The 19387-nt window shown below is 41.7% G+C and overlaps 1 protein-coding gene across 2 annotated transcripts; it reads right to left on the bottom strand.

The window, feature by feature from the left end:
- Nucleotides 1-917: 917 nt before the first annotated feature.
- Nucleotides 918-19374, bottom strand: PRELID3A (PRELI domain containing 3A). Of its 2 annotated transcripts, none has more exons than XM_083746822.1 (7): nt 19297-19374; nt 17570-18245; nt 13905-14073; nt 13515-13604; nt 12340-12410; nt 12148-12250; nt 918-5027 (listed from the first exon to the last, which is right to left on the bottom strand). In XM_083746822.1, the coding sequence occupies exons 2-7, from the start codon at nt 17599-17601 to the stop codon at nt 4935-4937; spliced, it is 558 nt and encodes a 185-aa protein (XP_083602948.1). In that variant the 5' UTR covers nt 17602-18245; nt 19297-19374; the 3' UTR covers nt 918-4934. The 2 variants fall into 2 exon arrangements, with proteins under 2 accessions (XP_083602948.1, XP_083602949.1); XM_083746823.1 differs by lacking the exon at nt 19297-19374 and adding an exon at nt 9957-10048 and having other exon boundaries at nt 4884-5027; nt 17570-17692.
- Nucleotides 19375-19387: the final 13 nt, after the last annotated feature.

Below are 19387 nucleotides of genomic sequence, written 5' to 3'. Positions count from 1 at the left end.
TGTGGGCGTGAGCCCGAGCTCTGCCCCTAGCAGGGGGCGTTAGCCCCCTGCCCCCACCTCACCTGGCTGGCGCCCACGCCCCTCGGCAGGCATCCAACCAGGTGCTTGAGAGGGGCGTGTTTAGCAGCCTTTTGCTGCAGCGCCAGCCTCTCCCGGGATTTTATATTGTTTATATTGAAAATTCCTTCCAGTAGCACCTTAGAGACCAACTTAAATTTGTTATTAGTATGAGCTTTCGTGTGCATGCACACTTCTTCAAAGGACTTTTCCCCTTTTATTGTAAACACGAGAATGGGACTTCCCCCAAAGGTTAGAATTAAGTTTCATTGATGGTTTTCACAAGATTTACAATCACCACCTTGATGGCTGCACAATTAAGACGGGTACATCATCTTATTTTGTTAAATCGTACTTCCGGTTAGTCCATGTCTCCATGCACCAATAACTCTTTAAGGAAGCTAATGTACAAGCTCCGCTTTCTCAATAGATACACAATACAATCCTTTGCATGTTTATGCAAAATAATACCTCTTGTATTTAGCAGGACTTACTCATAGGTAAGTGGCTTCCAACTTCTGGGAGAAAAGGAAGTGAAGACTAAAGTTTTATTTTTTAAAAGGGTACATCTTAGCAGTACCGATATAACAAAGTAAGTTAAATTTGCTGTGTGCCCTAGCCGTGGCAATAACATAAAAGCATTGTATTAATAGTTCAGCCACAATTAATGAGTGCCAAGGTACTCTCCCAAAACCTCTTAACTGCGATGATGGGCTGGTTAATTCCAGGGCGGCACCTACCGGCCTCCCTTGTGCTATTTTTAGTGTTTGTGACTCAGTTGTGCACTGCATGATCATCCCATTTGGCAATTAACACAAAAGCAGTCTTTTGTTTTACTATATAGAAAAAAGAAAAGACAGTTTGCTATTTTTAAGTAGGTCATGTTATTTATAGCCCCAGATGTCCATAGCATTTAACATTTCAATTAGAGAGATGCTCTGCTCGGAAGAGCTTACAGTCTAAACGCAGGTGGAAAAAGGCAAGAGATACAGGAAGAGAAACATTTCTGCATGCAATTATCCTTCAAGGCACAGCTGATTAAGCATTCGCTCCCCTCCCCACAAGCACACCTTCACATTAATGGCACCTGCATGAAAGCAGTGTTAATCAAGGTTGTTTACATAATGAAAAGCAGTGGTTTTTGAATTATCAAGGTAGTTCGGATTAAACAAAGAATTGTGACCAAATGCCAAGAAAGACAGGACTACTATACCGTTTCAACAATTGCAGTTTTCTCCTCGTCTGTGCTTGACATGCTTCAGCTCCCTGTGCTACATAACTCTTAGAAGTACAGAAGCTTTGCCTTTATTTGCACATAGAAACAAAACGTGCAGCAGAAGACAGTGTACTGTCTAACACCCAGTTCTCCAGACAAATATCAGTATTTGTTAGTGAAACTGGCCAACAGAACTTTAGGTATCAGTTAAGGTTACTGCTATCTGTTGAAAACTACTGTCTTTCCTTTAAATAACCACGAGACAGGAAGAGATTTAGTAGCTAGAGACTCTCCTTACCCTGGAATGACACATGGCATGCATGGCAATTTTCTCACTGAATGTAACAGTTGTGAGACAGAGCCTGGAAACAAGTTTTAAAATGCTCTCTTCAGAGTCCTATTCAGAAAGGTGCTGTCACTGGAAGAATAACTTCTTCCTAAAGTGAAGCAAATCCTGACCATGCAGAGTGAAGGAAAAGGCTGAATGGGCAAAGTCCTAAACGTTGCCCCACCATCCCTTTGTGTACTGTCCCACTCAGCCAATACTTGTGTGGGAAGCGATGCAGATTCTCTCAGCTTATGTATTTTTGATTTTATAAAGCTTCAAGGGTGGGTTATTTGGAATATTCAGGGGCAGAAGATGGTACAGCAAGAGAGAACAAAAGAAAAAAAACCCTACAGGTGAGGTTTTGGTAAGTTTCAGGAAGGTAGATAAGCTACTAGATATAAAAAGGTTTGATTTCCAGTCACCTAGAACAGAGAATGCTGGGGCCTTCAAGGACAAAGGAAAAGCATGGAGTGCTTTTACTGAAGATGTGAAGGGGCAAGAAGCAAGGGTAGTGGCAGCCATGATCGAAAGAGCACATGCTCTATTTTCACATGCTAAGGAGTGAAAATGCAACGTATTTTTATTTTCCATGATTTTATTATTAGATTCTATCCTGCTCTTCCTCCCAAAGGAGCCCATATTCCTGTGCCATGTTAAATATCTAATAAATATGTGTTAGCCAGGAAAATGTAAGACTGTGGTCATTATTTGGTAAGCAAACAATATAAAAGCAATAGTGCCAAGCTTGCCTGCCCGGAGGTTTGTGGGCTCCAAGATCCACTAGGGAACTAAGAGAACAGCCTTAAGAGACAACATCGCACCAAGCAAGACACCAAGTGACAGTCTGTGGAGCTGCAGTCATATGAGAGTTCCATCAGCCAAGATCCGTGGAAGGAACAAGAAAGAACAAAGGTAAGAAACAGTGTTTAATCGCCTTTAGGAGACAGGAGTAGGACTATTAAAGGAAACTCAACCACGATTCTATAGAAGACAGAAGAAAGAAGTGCACATGAATAAGCACGGACAAGTTTACCTTCACACAAAATAAAGGGGGGGGGGTGAAGGATTCCATATGAAAGCTGGTGACTTTGGTTAACTGGTCCACTTCTTGAAATGAACACACATATGGGCTAGAATGCTGAACTTCTCTGCCTCAGCCACACCACCTCTTCCATGACGTGGTGGCCTGATACCCTTCACAGAAGGCAGGCTCTTTGTAATCCAACTATTCTTTGTACAAAATATATTGAAACGGAAGAAAAATGCTTTGGTCATATTAAAAAAAGCTCTTTTTCTGCCAGGGCTTAAAAATTGTTAATGCCAAGGGTTATTCAGGCCGGTGGGGGCGGGGGGGACAGGCAGGCAGGGAGCAAAAAAGGCTCCAGTAACAATTCATCGCCATTCCACTTAGATGCACATGCAGCTTAGCTACATCCTAAATTTTCTTGGCATGTTGTTTTGCTTCCACATAAGAGTTCTAGTATGCTGAATTTTGGCATCTTTCTTATTTTTGTCACAAATTCCACACCGTGCCCAGTCCCCAAGATTAAACAAGTAAGATTTCAGCCTTCAGTTTTTTCTTTCAGCTTTCTGCAAAATATTCAGAAGAGATAGACCGCAAGCAAAGTTTGAAGAGAAAGGAATTGTTTTCATCATACTGGATTGTAGGCAGACATCTTGTGTTCATGCCCGATATATTTGTCGTTCTCTGTAAATCAGGAGCTTTCCAACTTTTCATCTTGCACAGTTTTAAACTACAGTTTTGAACTTTACAATGCTTGGAAGTGCATTAATTTATAGATGTTTGCAGCTTTCTGTTCCACGGAGGTTGGCTTTCATCAATGAATGAACTGTTAACAAAACTTGAATCACACAAAATGTAACACCATGAATTACTTATGAAGTTACATGGACCTGCATGCTTCCAAAATAATTCCATTGAAAAGCTTGCTATTCACTCTTCTTTTTCCTCTAATCTTCTATGTGGAACATCTAGGGCTACTACCATCATAACCTAGTTTTAAGCAAGTGCTCTCTCCGTATCGGCTTCAATAGAACTACTTCTAGATGTTGTACAGAAGAAAATTCCATTGAAATCAGAGGTCAGAAATGGAGTTTGAACTTGCTCAATGATGAAAGCTGTTGGCTTGGTGGGAGAGGCGGTTGTGCTTCACAACATCACATTCCCCCTACCACTATGAAACAGTCTCCTCCCTGGAACTGCTAAACAGAGTGCCAGAAGATGGGTGTGAAATGTGGGGTGGGCCATAAATATCCTTTATGGTCTTGTATCCATTGCTAAAAGAAATGAATTACACAACTAAGTACTTCAAACATATGCCCATTACATATAGAAAATAAGTTTCCTAGTACTTCCCACTGAGGTATCAATTGTCTTCACATAATAAGTGAAGAGGGTATATTCACATATATGGAAATAAACTAGCTACTGAAAAATAAAAACAAAAATTGACAAGCCATTTTTACCACAACAAAATGGTTGCTCTCAGTGGTTTCAGTATAAATACTAGGAGGTAACGTGCTAGAACACCTTGTTCAGAATCTGCATTTGAACAGTGCAAAGAAGAATTAATATCCACAAAGCCAAAGTCTCAGGAGGAGATCTCCAGCCTCCAACAAAGGGCACAATCCACCATGGAACTTTGTTGCACACCAACCTTCATTTCAGGGAAGGTTGTTCAGATCTTCTTTTAGGCTCCACTAAGTAAAAGGAAGGTTGTGTTGCAGAACCACATAGACGATCACATCAGGTGTCAGTCAACCTCCTGTGCCATCACATTTCACCTCCTCACTATACTTATCTAGCCTGTAGAGAGAGAGAGAGAGAGATCCCCAGTGCTTTCTGTACCTATTTGTCATTTACAGAATAAGAACGGCAGCTGCACTTTTAAAGAAATAAATAAATACATTTCAAGTACAAGAAAATGGTTATATAAGATGGGAAGTCTATTCTCTCAGCTCTGATCAAGGCACAGTTTGGTACTTATGTAGATGTCGATCTTCAATCTGCTCTGCCAGTTCCACATCCATTTAACCTCAGTAGGACTTAAGGTCACTATACTCTATCAAATTTGGGCACTTGTAACTAGAGGCCACGGGAAAGCCAAAAAAAAATAATAATAATCTGTTAACTTACACTGTGGACAAATAGAGGGCCCTACAAAGGCTTAAAAATTGGTGCGGGGGGGGGATTGCTTCTGACCTGTAAAATTTCATTATATAAACATATATATTTCTAAATAAAAAACAATGGAATATCCATCCTGGCAAGGAGAAAATATAATGGAAAAATAAAGTTCTGTCACAGTTCCATCAGTCCTCCGCTGAAGCTGCTGCCATTGCGGACTTCATGCTCTCTCGCGTCGAAGTTAGTTCGCCAATCACCCATTCCAAGGCTTCTCGACCCTGTTAAAGAAGGCACAAGAGCTAAGTGGATTGACCAGATACATTGATGTTAAAGTTCTAAATCTTTCCTCTGTCAGACACCAAAAGATCTTCCAAAGCAAACTGCTTTGTTGTCTTCTGAATTATGAATGTATCATAATGAATTGTGCCACTGAATTTGTACGACAAGGTTATTTCATTCTAATCCACCTTTGCTTCTGTAACAAGAAAACCTTAAATTGAAGGGTGATCTGCTTAGACAATACATTTTTCTTAGTAATAATAGGCCAACAAAGTTACAAGACCACAAGCTAGCTCTTTTGCAGAGTACAAATGCTAGATCTGTCTAGCAAGGCACAATTACAAAGAGACTGTTGTACTTGGATCAGTGCTAGAGAGAGTTTTGACTACCCACTTTTCCCAAAGTGCAAAGCATCATTTGCTTCTTATCCCTAGCATGCCTCTGAACAACCTGAAATTTTTTCTATCACATTTCTGTGGCTTCCTCCATTACCATGGTAAGATTGCAACAGAACAGACATGAGGCCTAATACTAGCCCTTCTCCCACCAATAATATTTCCCCCCTTCAGTTTCTTCCGCTTCATCCTAGCAATGGAAAAGTTGTTACAAGTCCTAATGAACGTTATTAATGAACTTATAGTTTATGGTTTCTTTCCCATCCTGTTTACTCTCTATCATGAAACACTAAATTACCATCACTGATGCTCAGTACAGAGCAACGTAGGAAGCAAGAGCACCGCTTCTGCAAGAATTCAGTTTAACTGGGCCTAAAGACCAGCTACACCCCAGCGACAGAAGGCAAACCTAAATAAGAAGAGCTTGAAACACATGCTGGGAAGTATTCAACTCAATAGTTGCACCAGTGCAAGCACTCCTGGCTGCACAATGGAACTGCTTCAACCTTCACACCCTCTAAATATTTCTGAGTTTGCCCTCAACCCTTCAGGGCAGATTTAGAGGGTGTGCAGGTGGGGTAAGTTCTTATGCATAGTTAAAATTGCTTGCACTAGTGGAACTGAGGAGAAAACCTCAGTAAGCTCAAGTAGAGAAACTCAACAAAAAAGTGAGAGCCTCCATAAGTTTTCAGGCTAGGAGCCTAATCACTTGGCCAGATGCAAAAGGCCACTTAGCATGTGATCAAAAGATACCTTTGTTCAAGAACCGCCTCTCCTCTTATTAGCTGGACTATAGCTAATTTCTTTGAAACATAAATATACAGTGAAACTGTGCACACATCTGCATTATGAAAAGCCTGAACACGGTATTTGTACAGAATACTAAATAGCTTAAAACTTAACATTTCGAGCCAAATTGCTGTTAGTTTTAAGCCTGTACTACACCATGACTGCTTTAACTACCAACTTATTTTATATATATATAGATGCTTGTTTTAATTGAAACAGAACATACTGGATTAAATGACAATTACATAATCTTTCTGGATACAAATGTGCTCAGTTGAAATCTGTAAACTTAACAGCTCAGGTCAACACTCCTGGAAGAGAGAGAGATGGCTATATTATTTGCATTTGTTGTTTCTAAACTGTGACAAAGCAACTAGCTTGCTCTGTCAGTGTGCAGATTTCCATATGCACAACAGAACTAACCCCCTCTCCTTTCCCTGGCACCCCCCCTAAATCTGTTCTGCTGTACCCCCAACCCTATAAAGCAGATTTGGGGAGGGCATGGGGCACGCACAGTGAAAGAATAGGGGGAAGTTTCCTTCTGCAAGTGAAAATCCTTGTGCTGATGGAACAAGTTAACTGGAAGTCACCCTTAGTTTTGAAATAAAAAGTGTAATGAACCAATAGATTGAAGAAACAGCCGTTGGGCTTATCTACACTGTATTCTCATACTGGGCTTCTAAGAATATCACAACCATGTTTTTCTCCAAACAATTCTAGTAATTCTAGATTCAGGTAGGTAGCCATGTTGGTCTGACGCAGTAGAAATATATATAAAAAATTTTTAAAAAATTGTCCAGTAGCACCTTAGAGACCAACTAAATTTCTTCTTGGTATGAGCTTTCATGTGCATGCACAAGAAAGCTCATACCAAGAACAAACTTAGTTGGTCTCTAAGGTGCTACTGGACTATATAGTAATTGTTACTGGATGATTTCCTGCAGAAAAGACTGTAGTGTGCATATGACCCAAAGCACTTGGCCAGAATTATTTGAATTTCTTCAATTATTTGTTACTTTTGAAAACACCATTTAGTTTGAAGTGTTTTCCATTCCTGGCCTCGGGTCAGAACTAACCACCTTTAGCCCAATCCTTCAACTGAATGATGTTCTGAGCATTAGAAACTGCACACGTTGGATTTAAAAATCAAAGCATTAGATAAGAATAAAAAAGGGCCCCACTAATAACAGACATATGACATGTCAAATGAAGAAATTCACAGGATTGCTATGGGAGATAGCAACTAACAGGAATTATTGCACCAAGTGCTTCTGATCAACAAACCTCCATGCTATAACACTAAATACAAGTGTTGGGGCTTCTAAGAAATGAAATGGCAGCTTGGTTTGAGTAGATTCTAAGCACATTGGTGGGGTGAACTAGGTTGCAGCTTCTTTAAATGAGAGGGTGGAACTCTGTGGGTTTTTTAGGACCAAACTAGACATTTGCCTAATATGTAGTATGCATCTTAAATATTACATTCACAGGGAGACAGATTCTTACTGGGAAGGCAACCAGTAGGGAGAGGAGGCTTATCTTTCCACCCACTCACCATGATCTGAATGGGAAAAGTCCCCATCAGACTCCCCCATGCCAGTAATTATTTCAGGAACAACAATATATACAGCTGCATGTGACATAATTGAGCAGATGTCAAGTTTGATCCAGTCTGGCCAGCGTTTCTTGGGAGGACTAGTCATTCGTTTATATAGTAACTGAGCACATTGCACAATTTTGTTGAGTTTGAAATGACCTTATTTAGAGTGGTCTATTGGGCTGATGACTTACTTATTTGCTTCCCATAGACATCTGGCAAGCCTTTAAAAAAAAAATGCTGGACCAAAAAGACCGGGGTTCTTTTTAACATGCACGGAACTAGCAAAAACAATCTGACAGAGGATTGGTTTACTGAGTTTCTGTTGTACCATAAAACAGCATATTAGTATATGACTTGAGCAAGCATATTTCCAATTAAAGCATGCACCTTTTAATATATTTACGTACATGGTGGTAGCACACTGAACAAACAGAATGAGAGTTAAGAACTGGACATAATTTCAGTGGTTACTACTTAACAAACGATTGAGAGCATAAAATTTTAAACTCTGAAACATTTCACAGGCTTAATGGTAAAACTGAAAACATACAGTGAGAGTTTACTATTATTACTTTTTTTTGTAATATATACACACACTCCAAAATTGGGAGTAGTTAAGTATTATACAACACTAAGGCATGTTTGGTAACTGTATTCTGCAAATGAAAATTGAGGGTTTCCAAGCTTGGCAGTCAAGCTCAAGGAACGAAAAAGGTGGTCACTGAAGTTCCTCGCAAGTCAAACAGATGCTAGCAATGCCTCTTAAAACAATGCATTTAGACAAAAACATCTGCTTTGTTATAGCAAAATTATTTATATATTAGTGTATGTTTAGATAAAAGCTTGGATTTTAGATGTGAAAAAATGAATCATGGTTTGTTGTTCATATATTTCCCCGTGTTCCCCATTTACATGTGAAGGAAGAGAAGCTATTTCAACTTCTAGTCTGCAACAAATTGTAGTTTGCTATAACAGGATCAGAAAACAAACTGATATGTTCAATTCATCTTCCCCCACATCCAGGATCCAATCCTGGTTTTGCAAACAAGTAAACCACAGTTGGCCATGTTGGGGGCAAAACTGCAAGTGAACACTTCTAACCTCCCCTCACAAAATGCAGGGAGAGGAGAGTGAGGCTGGTGCTCATAACAAAAATGTGCAGCCAAAAGGTTTTGCATGATTCCTGCCTTATTAAAATAAAGTAAGACAGGAGTGCCTGGCATGCTCTGGTCCATGGGGTCACGAAGAGTTGGGCACGACTAAATGACTAAACAAAGGAAGGCCCAGACACTAGAAATAATGCAGAGAAGAGAAAAAGTAGAACCCAATTCTCACAAGTGCCAACTGCTGAAGTTTATGATAGTACAATGTGTTTCAGAACAGACGTTCCTTCTTCAGGATCAATCTTGGAGTTTCTGAAGCAACTTACATAAATGCAGCTGCCTCTCAGGCACCAAGAGGGAGGAATGACAGTTCCAAAATGCGCTGAGCGACAATAAAGCTTAATAGCTGGCACTTTTGAAAACCAGTTTCTTCTTTTTGCATTCTTTTTGAACGGATTTTAAGCTGCCTCAAAAGCAAAAACCAACAAGGACCAAGGAAACAGGTGCAAATGTTCTAATTGGGACTTCATAAACTGCTTTCTTTTAAACAAAAACCCTTCTGTCCAAGCAGTGATGGGACTGTATTTCTACACTGATAGGCAAGAACTGCCATAATGTAGGCTAAGTCCAGCAGTAGTGTGAACTAGTTAACAACCTCAAGTATTTCACCCCAAAGCATCCATGCATTGGATCAAGAGGACTGGTTGTTCAGAGCTTCACCTACTTCCCAAAAAACTCTGGGGCCAAGATGCAACAGTTCTTCTAACAGTATTCCACTTACTCAAAAGAGATTTACCAAAGAACAGAAGGTGGGCCTTATTAGTGGCCCACACATGCAGGTTCTTAAGAACCTTTTCCTGCGTCAAAGCATTAGACAGTATGGACGCCTCCAAATTCCAGAGTTAAAGAATAAGAGTGCTGTTCCTCTATATGCAATGTGTGTATATATATGAGGCATGCAGGCTTTCAAGTAACATGACAACAACATGCACAGATTTGCTAGAAGCTGAAATGCTGTACCAAGGTAACAAATGCTGGTATTACCACTAATTAGTACAAAATGCAGCTGTAGAAAGAGACTGCTATCTTAGAACACTGTCAGAATGTTGAATTGTCCACTCAATAGCATCCCACCCCTGGAGTAACACAGAAAAGATGTACAGCTTATGACAAAAAGTTATTCCACCATCACAGTCTTGTAAATCTCAAGAGCCTACAGGAAAATCAAGCATTGTAAACTGAGAGTGATATCCAACTAAGTCCAAGTAAACCTACTGAAAGTGAATGGATGTAACTGTTATGACTAAGCCTATCTTGAGTTTGACTTAGTTGAGCACCACGCTTATCAAATATTGGTAACAAGCAATTATACCATGTAAAGGTTTAACTGAGTGCCAAAGCAGGATGCTGAAGACACACAAATAGGCATCCCAGTAGAATAAGTTAGGTAAAAGCAAGCTGAGCATGCATGCTTCTGACAGATGCATCTCATCCTAGACTTGGGATCTCTTGACATGCTACCAGATCCCTATAGAGCAACTTCTGCCTAGAAATCTGGTAGTACGCCAGTGTGAAGTGGCCCTAAGTTGAAAAGGTAAAGAGAGAGGGATCACCTGTAAGGAAACTTAGTTAAAACAGGCTGCATTATACAGCATTAAAAGAGAACGAAGAAGAAACAATAAAGCACCCGAATGAGACCTGTAATGTAATGGTAATCTATTGTTGTACAAGTGCAGAAGTCATGGAGGACTGAGAACAGAAATATTTGTTTAGGATTACAATACTTGAAATGCTCATTTCCCCCTTAATAATACTCTTTATAAGGTTGAGCTATTCATTTGCTGTTTTATAGTCAAATCCCAACCATGTACCCACAGAAGTCCCATGGAACTTAATAAAGGGTTTATTGTGTAGCATGCTGAATTGTTGCAGGCTGAGAACAGGGATGGGCCTGTCACGTTCTCTTATAGCCCATTTCTGAGGGCCCTGTGTCAGCAGTGGGCATGGCCATGCCATGCTCTCTCTCACACCACACACAACACTCCCCTTGCCTGCCACGATTAGGTCAGAGTCACTAGGAACCTTTTTACAAACCTAACCGCAGCATGGGGAGGGTGCTTTAGAGCATGGTGATGAACCAACACATGTGGAGGCAGGATTGACCATCCCCATCCCAGCTGCATTTAGGCAAGGGGGAAAATAATCTTTACTCCAACAGGATAGTTGTTTTCTAGCTGCAGGAAAGGCAAGGAGGGAGGTGAGGGCCAGAGAAAGATGTCAGGAGTTCAGCTTCCTGTATCTTTTAATGCATGGAGTGCTTGCATATAAAGTATGCTCTGGAGGGTTGAGGGAATTCCCAGAACAGGTTAATGCTGTGAACCGCCCTGAGATCTATGCATGAAGAACAGTATACAAATTTAATTTGAGGGCACACAAGGAAAGGAATGGAAAGTTCCACTGCACAGCCAGAAGTCTGTGTAATGGCAGAACTTCTTCCCCCATAGCATTTAGGGGAACAGTTCCTTTTCATCTATCCCCTATTCTGCTACTAACAGCCTATGTATGCATTTGGTTTATTGTCCATCAGAAGTGGAATAAGTTCCCTTTCCAACACTACAAATAGGACAACTAGAACATGTGCTCACACCCACCATTTCGTACACAGTAGAAAACAAGAGACATCTGTACATATTAAGTGTCTGGGTTATGAGGGAAAGTTCAGATATGACATCTCCTTAGTTCTCTCCTCTGCTTTCAGCACTGAAAAGGGTAAGGAGGCAATTTGCCCGCTTCCCATTTAACCTATTTGGCTCAAGCAACCTACTGTGTAAGCCAATAGCTAACCTGAGAAGAGATTCTGTGAACTGCAAGCTGAAAGAAAGACTAATCTGATCACACAACCAGACACTATCAGCCCTACCCCCATTCTAGCTCTAAGCTGCTGTTGTCTCAGTGAGAGACAACAATCACTTTTCCTGACTTCATACCTTACATGGTTTTGAATCTTAAAAGGAAATACTGAGAATACACAACTGGCTCTACAGACCATCACAAGTACAAGAAAAGTCATTATCTGACCTGAAGTCTTACAGTGAATTGTGTATAATTGAGAGTACCCTGGGCTTATGGGATACCAATGCTAGCATAATGCACTTAAACATTTGAGTTTTAGGTTTTAAATGAACCACCTTAAAGTTAGCAACTGTGACCCAGTAAAAGTATGCCACACACCTACCTTTCTAGCATTAGAAGATATTGTGCTTGCCATTAAAGTTTCCAAGTAACTACTGAGACTAACACCTTTTACTGTAATAATTGCTTCTTGCGTTAACAAAGTCCTGTAAGGGGAAAGACAGAAACTATCAGTACAAAATGGCTTCCCCCTCATCATATTTTTTTACTGAAAGTCAAAGACATTCCAACTTACTTTTCCGGGTTCTCAGGGTGTGGCGTATATACCAACCTTTCATCAACTGATATAAGATTTGTAAGTGTTATCTTAAAGGGAAAAAGAAGCAAATATTAGTTTAACTAATCTTAGTATTATCTAGCATAATACATAATAAAAAAGATTGTCTACTTTACTTAAAGAAAATGATAGACTGCATTTTTAAAAACAACTAAGGCTGGATCCTAAGCAAACTTTCTAGGAATTAAAGTCACATTTTAAAGAAGGAGTAAGGAATTTCAGGCCCATAAGTTGAGGATGGTGCCAGGTGATTGACTGGTGGGCAGCCCCACCCAGCTGCCAGAATTGACGTATGGGGAGTACGGGATATATGGATTTGGCCTGTTGGCCTGCTTCAATTCCCTGGCCTTGTACTACAAGCCTCAAGTAGCATATAGCCAGTCAAATTACACACACATAGCCAAAGCTGCTTGTGTGTGGGAAGGACTCGCCTTTCCCTGCTCTCCCCCCAGCAGCCCTCCCACCCTCAAATTCTGCTCCAGAGAGTTGGGGGCCCACTGAAGCAGACTTTGGGACTGCACAAAGGGAGGAGGGGGAGATGGTGAAGTCCCACTGCATGAATAGAAGTCTACTCGTGCAAAGTTGGATTCTGCCCATAAAGAACTTTTGGATCCTCTAGAAATAATTTCATCAGAGAAAGTAAAGCTAGCAATTGAAATTGAGATTGAAATACTTTATTGTCACTTGTACAACTTGTATACAGTGAGATTACACGAGCACCCCCCACTCAGCTCTCTTAGTCTTAATTCCCCTTGTTTACTGACCCACACCCACCAAACCCAAAAGTCAGTTGCCCTCTTGTTATCTTTTCATTCAGCAGCCTAACAGCCCACGGATAGAAGCTGTTCTTTACCCTGTTGGTGTAACTAATCATGCTTCTATATCTTCTGCCTGTTTCTTTAAAAAATGTAATAATAATAATAATAATAATAATAATAATAATAATAAATAATAATAATCTAAAGTTATCTAGCATACACAGAGAATGCTAGTCTTGGTTCCTGCTATGCCCTTACAGCAACGTTTTCCCAACATAAGCAAGGATTGCCTCAAACAGGCAGTATGTAAAAAACCATAGCCAGCAACTCCCTGGTCCTGCCAGCAAATACAATACACAATACTTTATTACTCACATTTGTGGAGCTCAGTACCATTTTCTTTTCGACCGGATCAACTACAGAATGTTCTTTAATGTATGTCATAGTTCTACTTGTTCCCAGAATCTTTAAAAAAAGGAAATAAAAGCAAGTACTAACACAGTAACCCAAAACAAGCCGTCAAGCAAAGTATCTAAAAGGTTGGTGATAAATGTATTCCTGTAAAGCATGCAGTGACAGCTGCTGTCCGAACAAAGAGTCTCATTGAGCCAGGTTCTCTAGGTGTGTTGCAACTCTTAAGGAAATTTAGCCTGAGCATTTACTATGAGAGTCATTATGTGCAATGTAGTCAAGAATAGAACATCTTTTTTTATTTCATAAAAAGATTCAGCCTACCACTAGCCACCGTGGTTAAAACAAACTTACCGCTTTTACAATACTTGGTAGGCCCCATTCAGTGCTAAGTAGCCGGTGACTGTGCAACCTTCCTTGATTGTCAAGGCATCGGTCCAAGACATCAACTCCTACCACTGAGGGGTTCATAGGATTGGGATATTTTCTCATGGCAGCTTTTATTACAGTATCCCATGGATGCCTAGGGAAAATGAAATGAAAGAGAAACAGGCAATGCATTAAGAATTCTCTGTATGCAATGCAATTTAATTAAAGCTGAACATTTTGGTTTGCATTTATGGTATACAAAGCATACATTCCGAAACACAGTATTTAATATCATGTAAGAGTTGGTACCTGAATGTGCTTATTTTTTTCTTCCTCCCCTGTCACTTTCTTCATATCTGGTCTATTAGGTTGTTAACTACTGTAAGCACATTGGCATAAGAGTAGTATACGTATAAGGTGGTATCCAATACTGAAATTGCAAGAGCAGAACAGATTTCTGCTTGCAAAAATGAGACTTCCCCTTCGTCCCCCTGCAGCAACCCTCCATCCTTAAAATCTACTCCAAAGAGTTGGGAAATCCTCCAGTGCCGACATCTGGCGAGCAACACTTTTGAATCATAATAATAGTAATAATAATAATTTATTAAATTTATATACTTAGCCAAAGATCTCAGGACAGTTCACAAACCCTTCAAGCACCTACAGTTTAAGTGACACCCCCAAATGACCAGCACAATTAGTAAGTTTCAGAATATAGTGCTATATAAACTTTGGGCAGATCAGAGATTTGCCGATCTAGTCCTCTTCAAAGGCTTTTGTCCTGAAACCCCCACCAGTCCCAACCATTTTGGCCAATGGTCAGGGAAGGCGGGAGTGGCAGTCTAACAATATCTGGAGAGCACAACGTTGACTACTTCTAGTTTAGATGGCAGCTCTTTCTAGGCACAGCAGAGTGACAGATATTAAAGGTAAGAAACACAACTTTCAATTTTCAGCACTTATTTAGCACAAGTTCTCCTCTGGAGAGGAAGCATTTGACACAGCAATAGGAAATCAATTCTTACAGCTGGATCCTAGCCATGCTTACTCAGAACTGGGTCCCACTGATTTCAATAGGACACTCTCAAGCATGCTTAGAGTATAAGTATTATGCACAATAACAAAATAAGAGAAAGAATTGTAGGTTAAATTTATAGAACATGGTTTGCATGAAAATGCTCCAAGGTTCAAGAACCACGGGGAAAGACTCCCATGTGAAATGTTGGAGAGCCACTGCCATTCAGTGTTGAAAAAGCTGAGCTAGATGGACAAATGGTCTAGCTTGGTATACACCAGCTTTCTACATTCCATGTTCCTGTGTAGCATATATCTTTCATTTCCAGAAAACATTCATTGCTTAAGTAACATTAACTCGGTGGTGAAATATTTTCAGTAAGTTAATAAGAACTTATGAAACCCAGTGACTAAGTAAAGGAAGTTAACATTGGGCTGTCCTTGTTCACAAAGATAAAGACTGGGGGAGGGAGAGAGAGTTATGCTTAAATTCAGAGATTATCACACTTATTCAGTATCAGCCTGCATAGCTCCACTGCTATCTCACACTTTTGAGAAACACACTTTTGCATTAGTTAAAAAAAAAATAAGAGTGTGGTGTTGCAATTTAAGCATTTCCTTCATTACTGGGAAAGTGTTTTATGACACTTTGGCTATTTGCAAGTAGCTTATGCCAACAACATCATCAGTGATCTGGTATTGCACTTAACTGCTAGTTAGTCTCAGGAGCCCTTCAAAGCCATACTGCTAATTCAGTATACTCATGCCATAGGGTCTCAACCCCTCTTTCTTTGGAAGAAGAATATGCCTTTTTTATGGCAATGCAAAAAACAGAACCCACTGAACACATCATAACCTACTTCCCACCCATTTAATTACAAGCTATTACAGGTAGTGTCTCAGCTTGTTTTATTGCAAAATTCCAGGAAGCCACTGTCATGATGTTATTTCCTACACATCTGTACAGAGGCAAGATGTGGCAACCTCTCCTCCCATTTTCAACCACCCTTTCCTGGAGTACTAAAGAAAATTCCCTCTTAAATTGCTAGACAGAACAATTGCACCATTGCCTCCATGTCCCTCATGTCCTACAGCTCAATTTCTTAGAAGAACAAAAAGGTACAGTTCACAGCAGTCCACAATTATGCACCCCACTAGTATTCCATCATTCCTGGAAAGAGTGACAAGAAAAGTCCCATCCTTCTGCTCCAGCTTCTAGATGAGGAGTCAGAGATCATTAACCAGAGGTCAACTGAGTTTCAGAGGGCATAATAAATCAAAGAGGAAGATCCCATGCCCTCATCTCAGCTCCAAGCTGAAAAGAAAGATTGGGGCTTCCCATTTTGGTGCTCAGGTCTCTTCAGGCACCTTAAAAAAAAACAAAAACCCAGCCATTCTCTCTAGCTCCAGAGTAGGGCCATTTGAGCCACTGGCAGCATTAATGTCCCAAGTAATCAGAAAACAGATTGTCCACACAGATGAGGTCTTCTGAACTTCAGCATTGTAACCACTGCAATTACTGTTATTACTGTAAGCACTGTAATAGGGACTTTAACCACACAGGGTATTGCTGGTGTCCTTGCGCACAGATGCAGGGGAAGGTCAGGGACCAGCAGCCCAATCCTAATCCTAAAGGGAAGCAAAGAGTCCTGGCAAGCACCAGCTTAGCTTTGGTAACCATGACCAGCCAAAAAGTCTGAGGGCCTCTGACACTCAAAAATATTCCAAGCCCCATTCCCATTAAAATGATGGAAAGCAGAACTGAAGTCTCAAGAGTAACATCTTCTGGGTAGCAGTTCTAACCCTTGAAGGAGACGAGAGTGGCAAAGGCCTACCAAGTTTCTGTCTGCAACATCCATGGCAATAGCAACATACTTTAGTTACACTGAGGTATTTTTAGAAGCCAGTTCTACTCAGCAGTTTATGCAGCAAAGGCGTATTACCATGACACGACCTTGAAGAAAGGAAGTTGTCACCTTTGCCCCAGATATCACAGGCATTTGCACGGCAGCTCAGTGCATGGAGAAACGCTAATAAAAAGACCGCAGCAGAGCGCACGGGCCAGCCGTCCCCAACCTGGAGACCACCATTTGTTTCAAACTGCATCAACCCAACAGTCCTCAGCCCATGGTCAAGGAAGATGTGAGTCACACAACACCACTTAAGAGACCTTAAAGGGCAGCTAAGACATTTTTAAAGGTCTTTCATAAGGCAGGCATTTGGGAGCAAGCGCAAACCCACGACAGATCATGTTGAAGCCTTTAAAGCCCTTGGTGAGGGAGCAAGCGCGCCGGGACAGGATGTTACCGACGTCCTCGCCCGGTGACCAAAAAGCACGAGTTGTATACCAAGCGGAAACGAAGAAGGGAAGAAGGGCATTTTATTCGTTTTCCCTTCCATAGGAAGCTCCATAGCTCAGCTAGAGAAGGGCTGTAGCTCACTGTCCAAAGCAGCTCCTTTGCACAGGCTCAACCCCCAGCATCTCCCGATGGGACGGAGAGAGACCCCTGGAGAGCCGCTGCCAGCCAGTGTAGGCAACACTGAGCTCGGAAGAACCAGCGGTTTTTCTGTCCCTCCGCCAGCGCGGACTGCTGCTGTCAAGGACGGAACGCGCACCACTCCCGTCCTCGCCTTACCCAAACTCGTGCTCCGAGCTCCAGATCTTCATCCTATCTGTAAAAGCAGCGGCGTTAATGGCGGCTCAATGGAAAGAACCGGCTTCTCTGCCCAAAGGAAAGGGCGGTGCTTTTCCCCGGAGAAGGATGGGCGATGACGTCAGCCGCCTCCCACCCGCCCTTCTTCCCCGCGCCAGCCAATCGCCGCTCCTGTCCGCTGGAAAGACACCCGCTCGCTCCCGCCTCCCTGCACCCTTCGATGCCCGGGGAAAGGACGCGTCGAGTCCGTGTGAAGACCTTGAACAGGGGACGCCCAGCTCACATTCCTCGCCAGTGACGTCAGGGCTTCGGCTCTGGAAACGCGCCGTTTCTTGCCAATTGCGTGACTCCTCGGTGGATCTACTCGCTTTGCCTCGCGGGTTTGCAGATCCGAAGCGCCTCTGCGCCGGCTGCATCAGGCGTGAGCCGAGCGTGGGATTCTTAGGCTGCCCTTGGCATAGGGTGTGTTTTGATTTTTGCCCGAACAGAAAGCAGAAGAGTGGCATCTTGTGTCGCCTCTGACTCTTACTGACTTCAGTCTCACTGGGTTTAGGGTGCGAATTAAGTCAGGTCACACATTTTCACGGAATAAAATCTTCCACGTTTTCTGCAGCGCGTATTTATTAAAGGGGGAAAGGTTCGGTCTTATGCACGCATACTTAGAATGAATGATTTTCATTGTATATACATGAGATTGTACAAAGCCGCTTGCAAACGCATTGTAAAATCATTCTTACAACAAAAATAAATTCAAGTTGACTTAAGGCAGACATGTTACATTAGAGAAAATTAAGCAAACTGGTTTCATGACTGGCCTTGATTTCTAGGGCCATCGCTAGAATACATAGCAGAGCGGGGGGGGCGGGGACTCGCCTCTGGATTATCAGAGTTAACATCTACCGATGTCAGTTCTTACACATACATAATTGGGGAGAAAATGTTACTGTATTCTATGCGATTTAAGCCCAACTACTTGACAGTAATCGAAACAGAGTCCTCGAAAATACCGAACATAGGATTACGTAACTTTATGTAACTGTGTTCAGTTTCTACTACCCAGTAAATGTGCTTAGGCTTGCAATTTGCAACGAACTGTCTCACAGAGTTTCTGCGCGGATAATGTCATGAGAGATGCAATCCGAAATCAGTGGGCAGCGACCGTGGGATTGGGACAATTTAAAATCAAAAAGGATTAAAATACTTCAGATAATTGCAGCTTCCGGCACCTTTCATTGGTGAACTCTTCCACTTTCCTGGGTCAAGGTTATACCAGAGCCACGTGTCTCCATCCGACTGACCTTGCAAATAAAATTCAAAGGCATCACTCTTTCCCCTTCCACATATATGTAACTAACTAATGCCGTCGGAGCCTACGTAAGCGACCTAGACGCCATGTGATTTCGGCGCTCACGGACTCCTGATGGTGCCAACCTGCCTCAGCAGGCAAAACTTGTAGACCAAATACAGTGGTACCTCGGGTTAAGTACTTAATTAGTCCCGGAGGTCCGTTCTTAACCTGAAACTGTTCTTATCCTGAAGCACCACTTTAGCTAATGGGGCCTCCCGCTGCTGCCGCGCCGCCAGATCACGATTTCTGTTCTTATCCTGAAGCAAAGTTCTTAACCTGAAGCCCTATTTCTGGGTTAGGGGAGTCTGTAACCTGAAGCGTATGTAACCTGAAGCGTATGTAACCCGAGGTACCACTGTACCAAGCAGGAGTCGTCTTTTAGGTAGCATGCAAGTCTTCAACAGGGTCGTCTCGTTCTTGCACCAGGCTGGCGGAGAGCAACACGCGCAACA

The sequence above is a fragment of the Podarcis gaigeae genome (genome assembly GCF_964106915.1).
Source record: "Podarcis gaigeae genome assembly, chromosome: 7".
Lineage (NCBI taxonomy): Eukaryota > Metazoa > Chordata > Lepidosauria > Squamata > Lacertidae > Podarcis > Podarcis gaigeae.
Note: the sequence above shows the minus strand (reverse complement) of the source record. Positions and strands in the feature narration are given on the sequence as shown.

Coding starts and splice junctions, on each gene's coding strand:
- PRELID3A (XM_083746822.1), bottom strand. CDS start 17,601: ATGAAGATCTGGAGCTCGGAGCACGAGTTTGG. Junction 14,074..17,569: donor AGCTCGGAGCACGAGTTTGG/GTAAGGCGAGGA, acceptor CATTTTCCCTAG/GCATCCATGGGATACTGTAA. Junction 12,411..13,514: donor TGGTACTGAGCTCCACAAAT/GTGAGTAATAAA, acceptor TTTCCCTTTAAG/ATAACACTTACAAATCTTAT.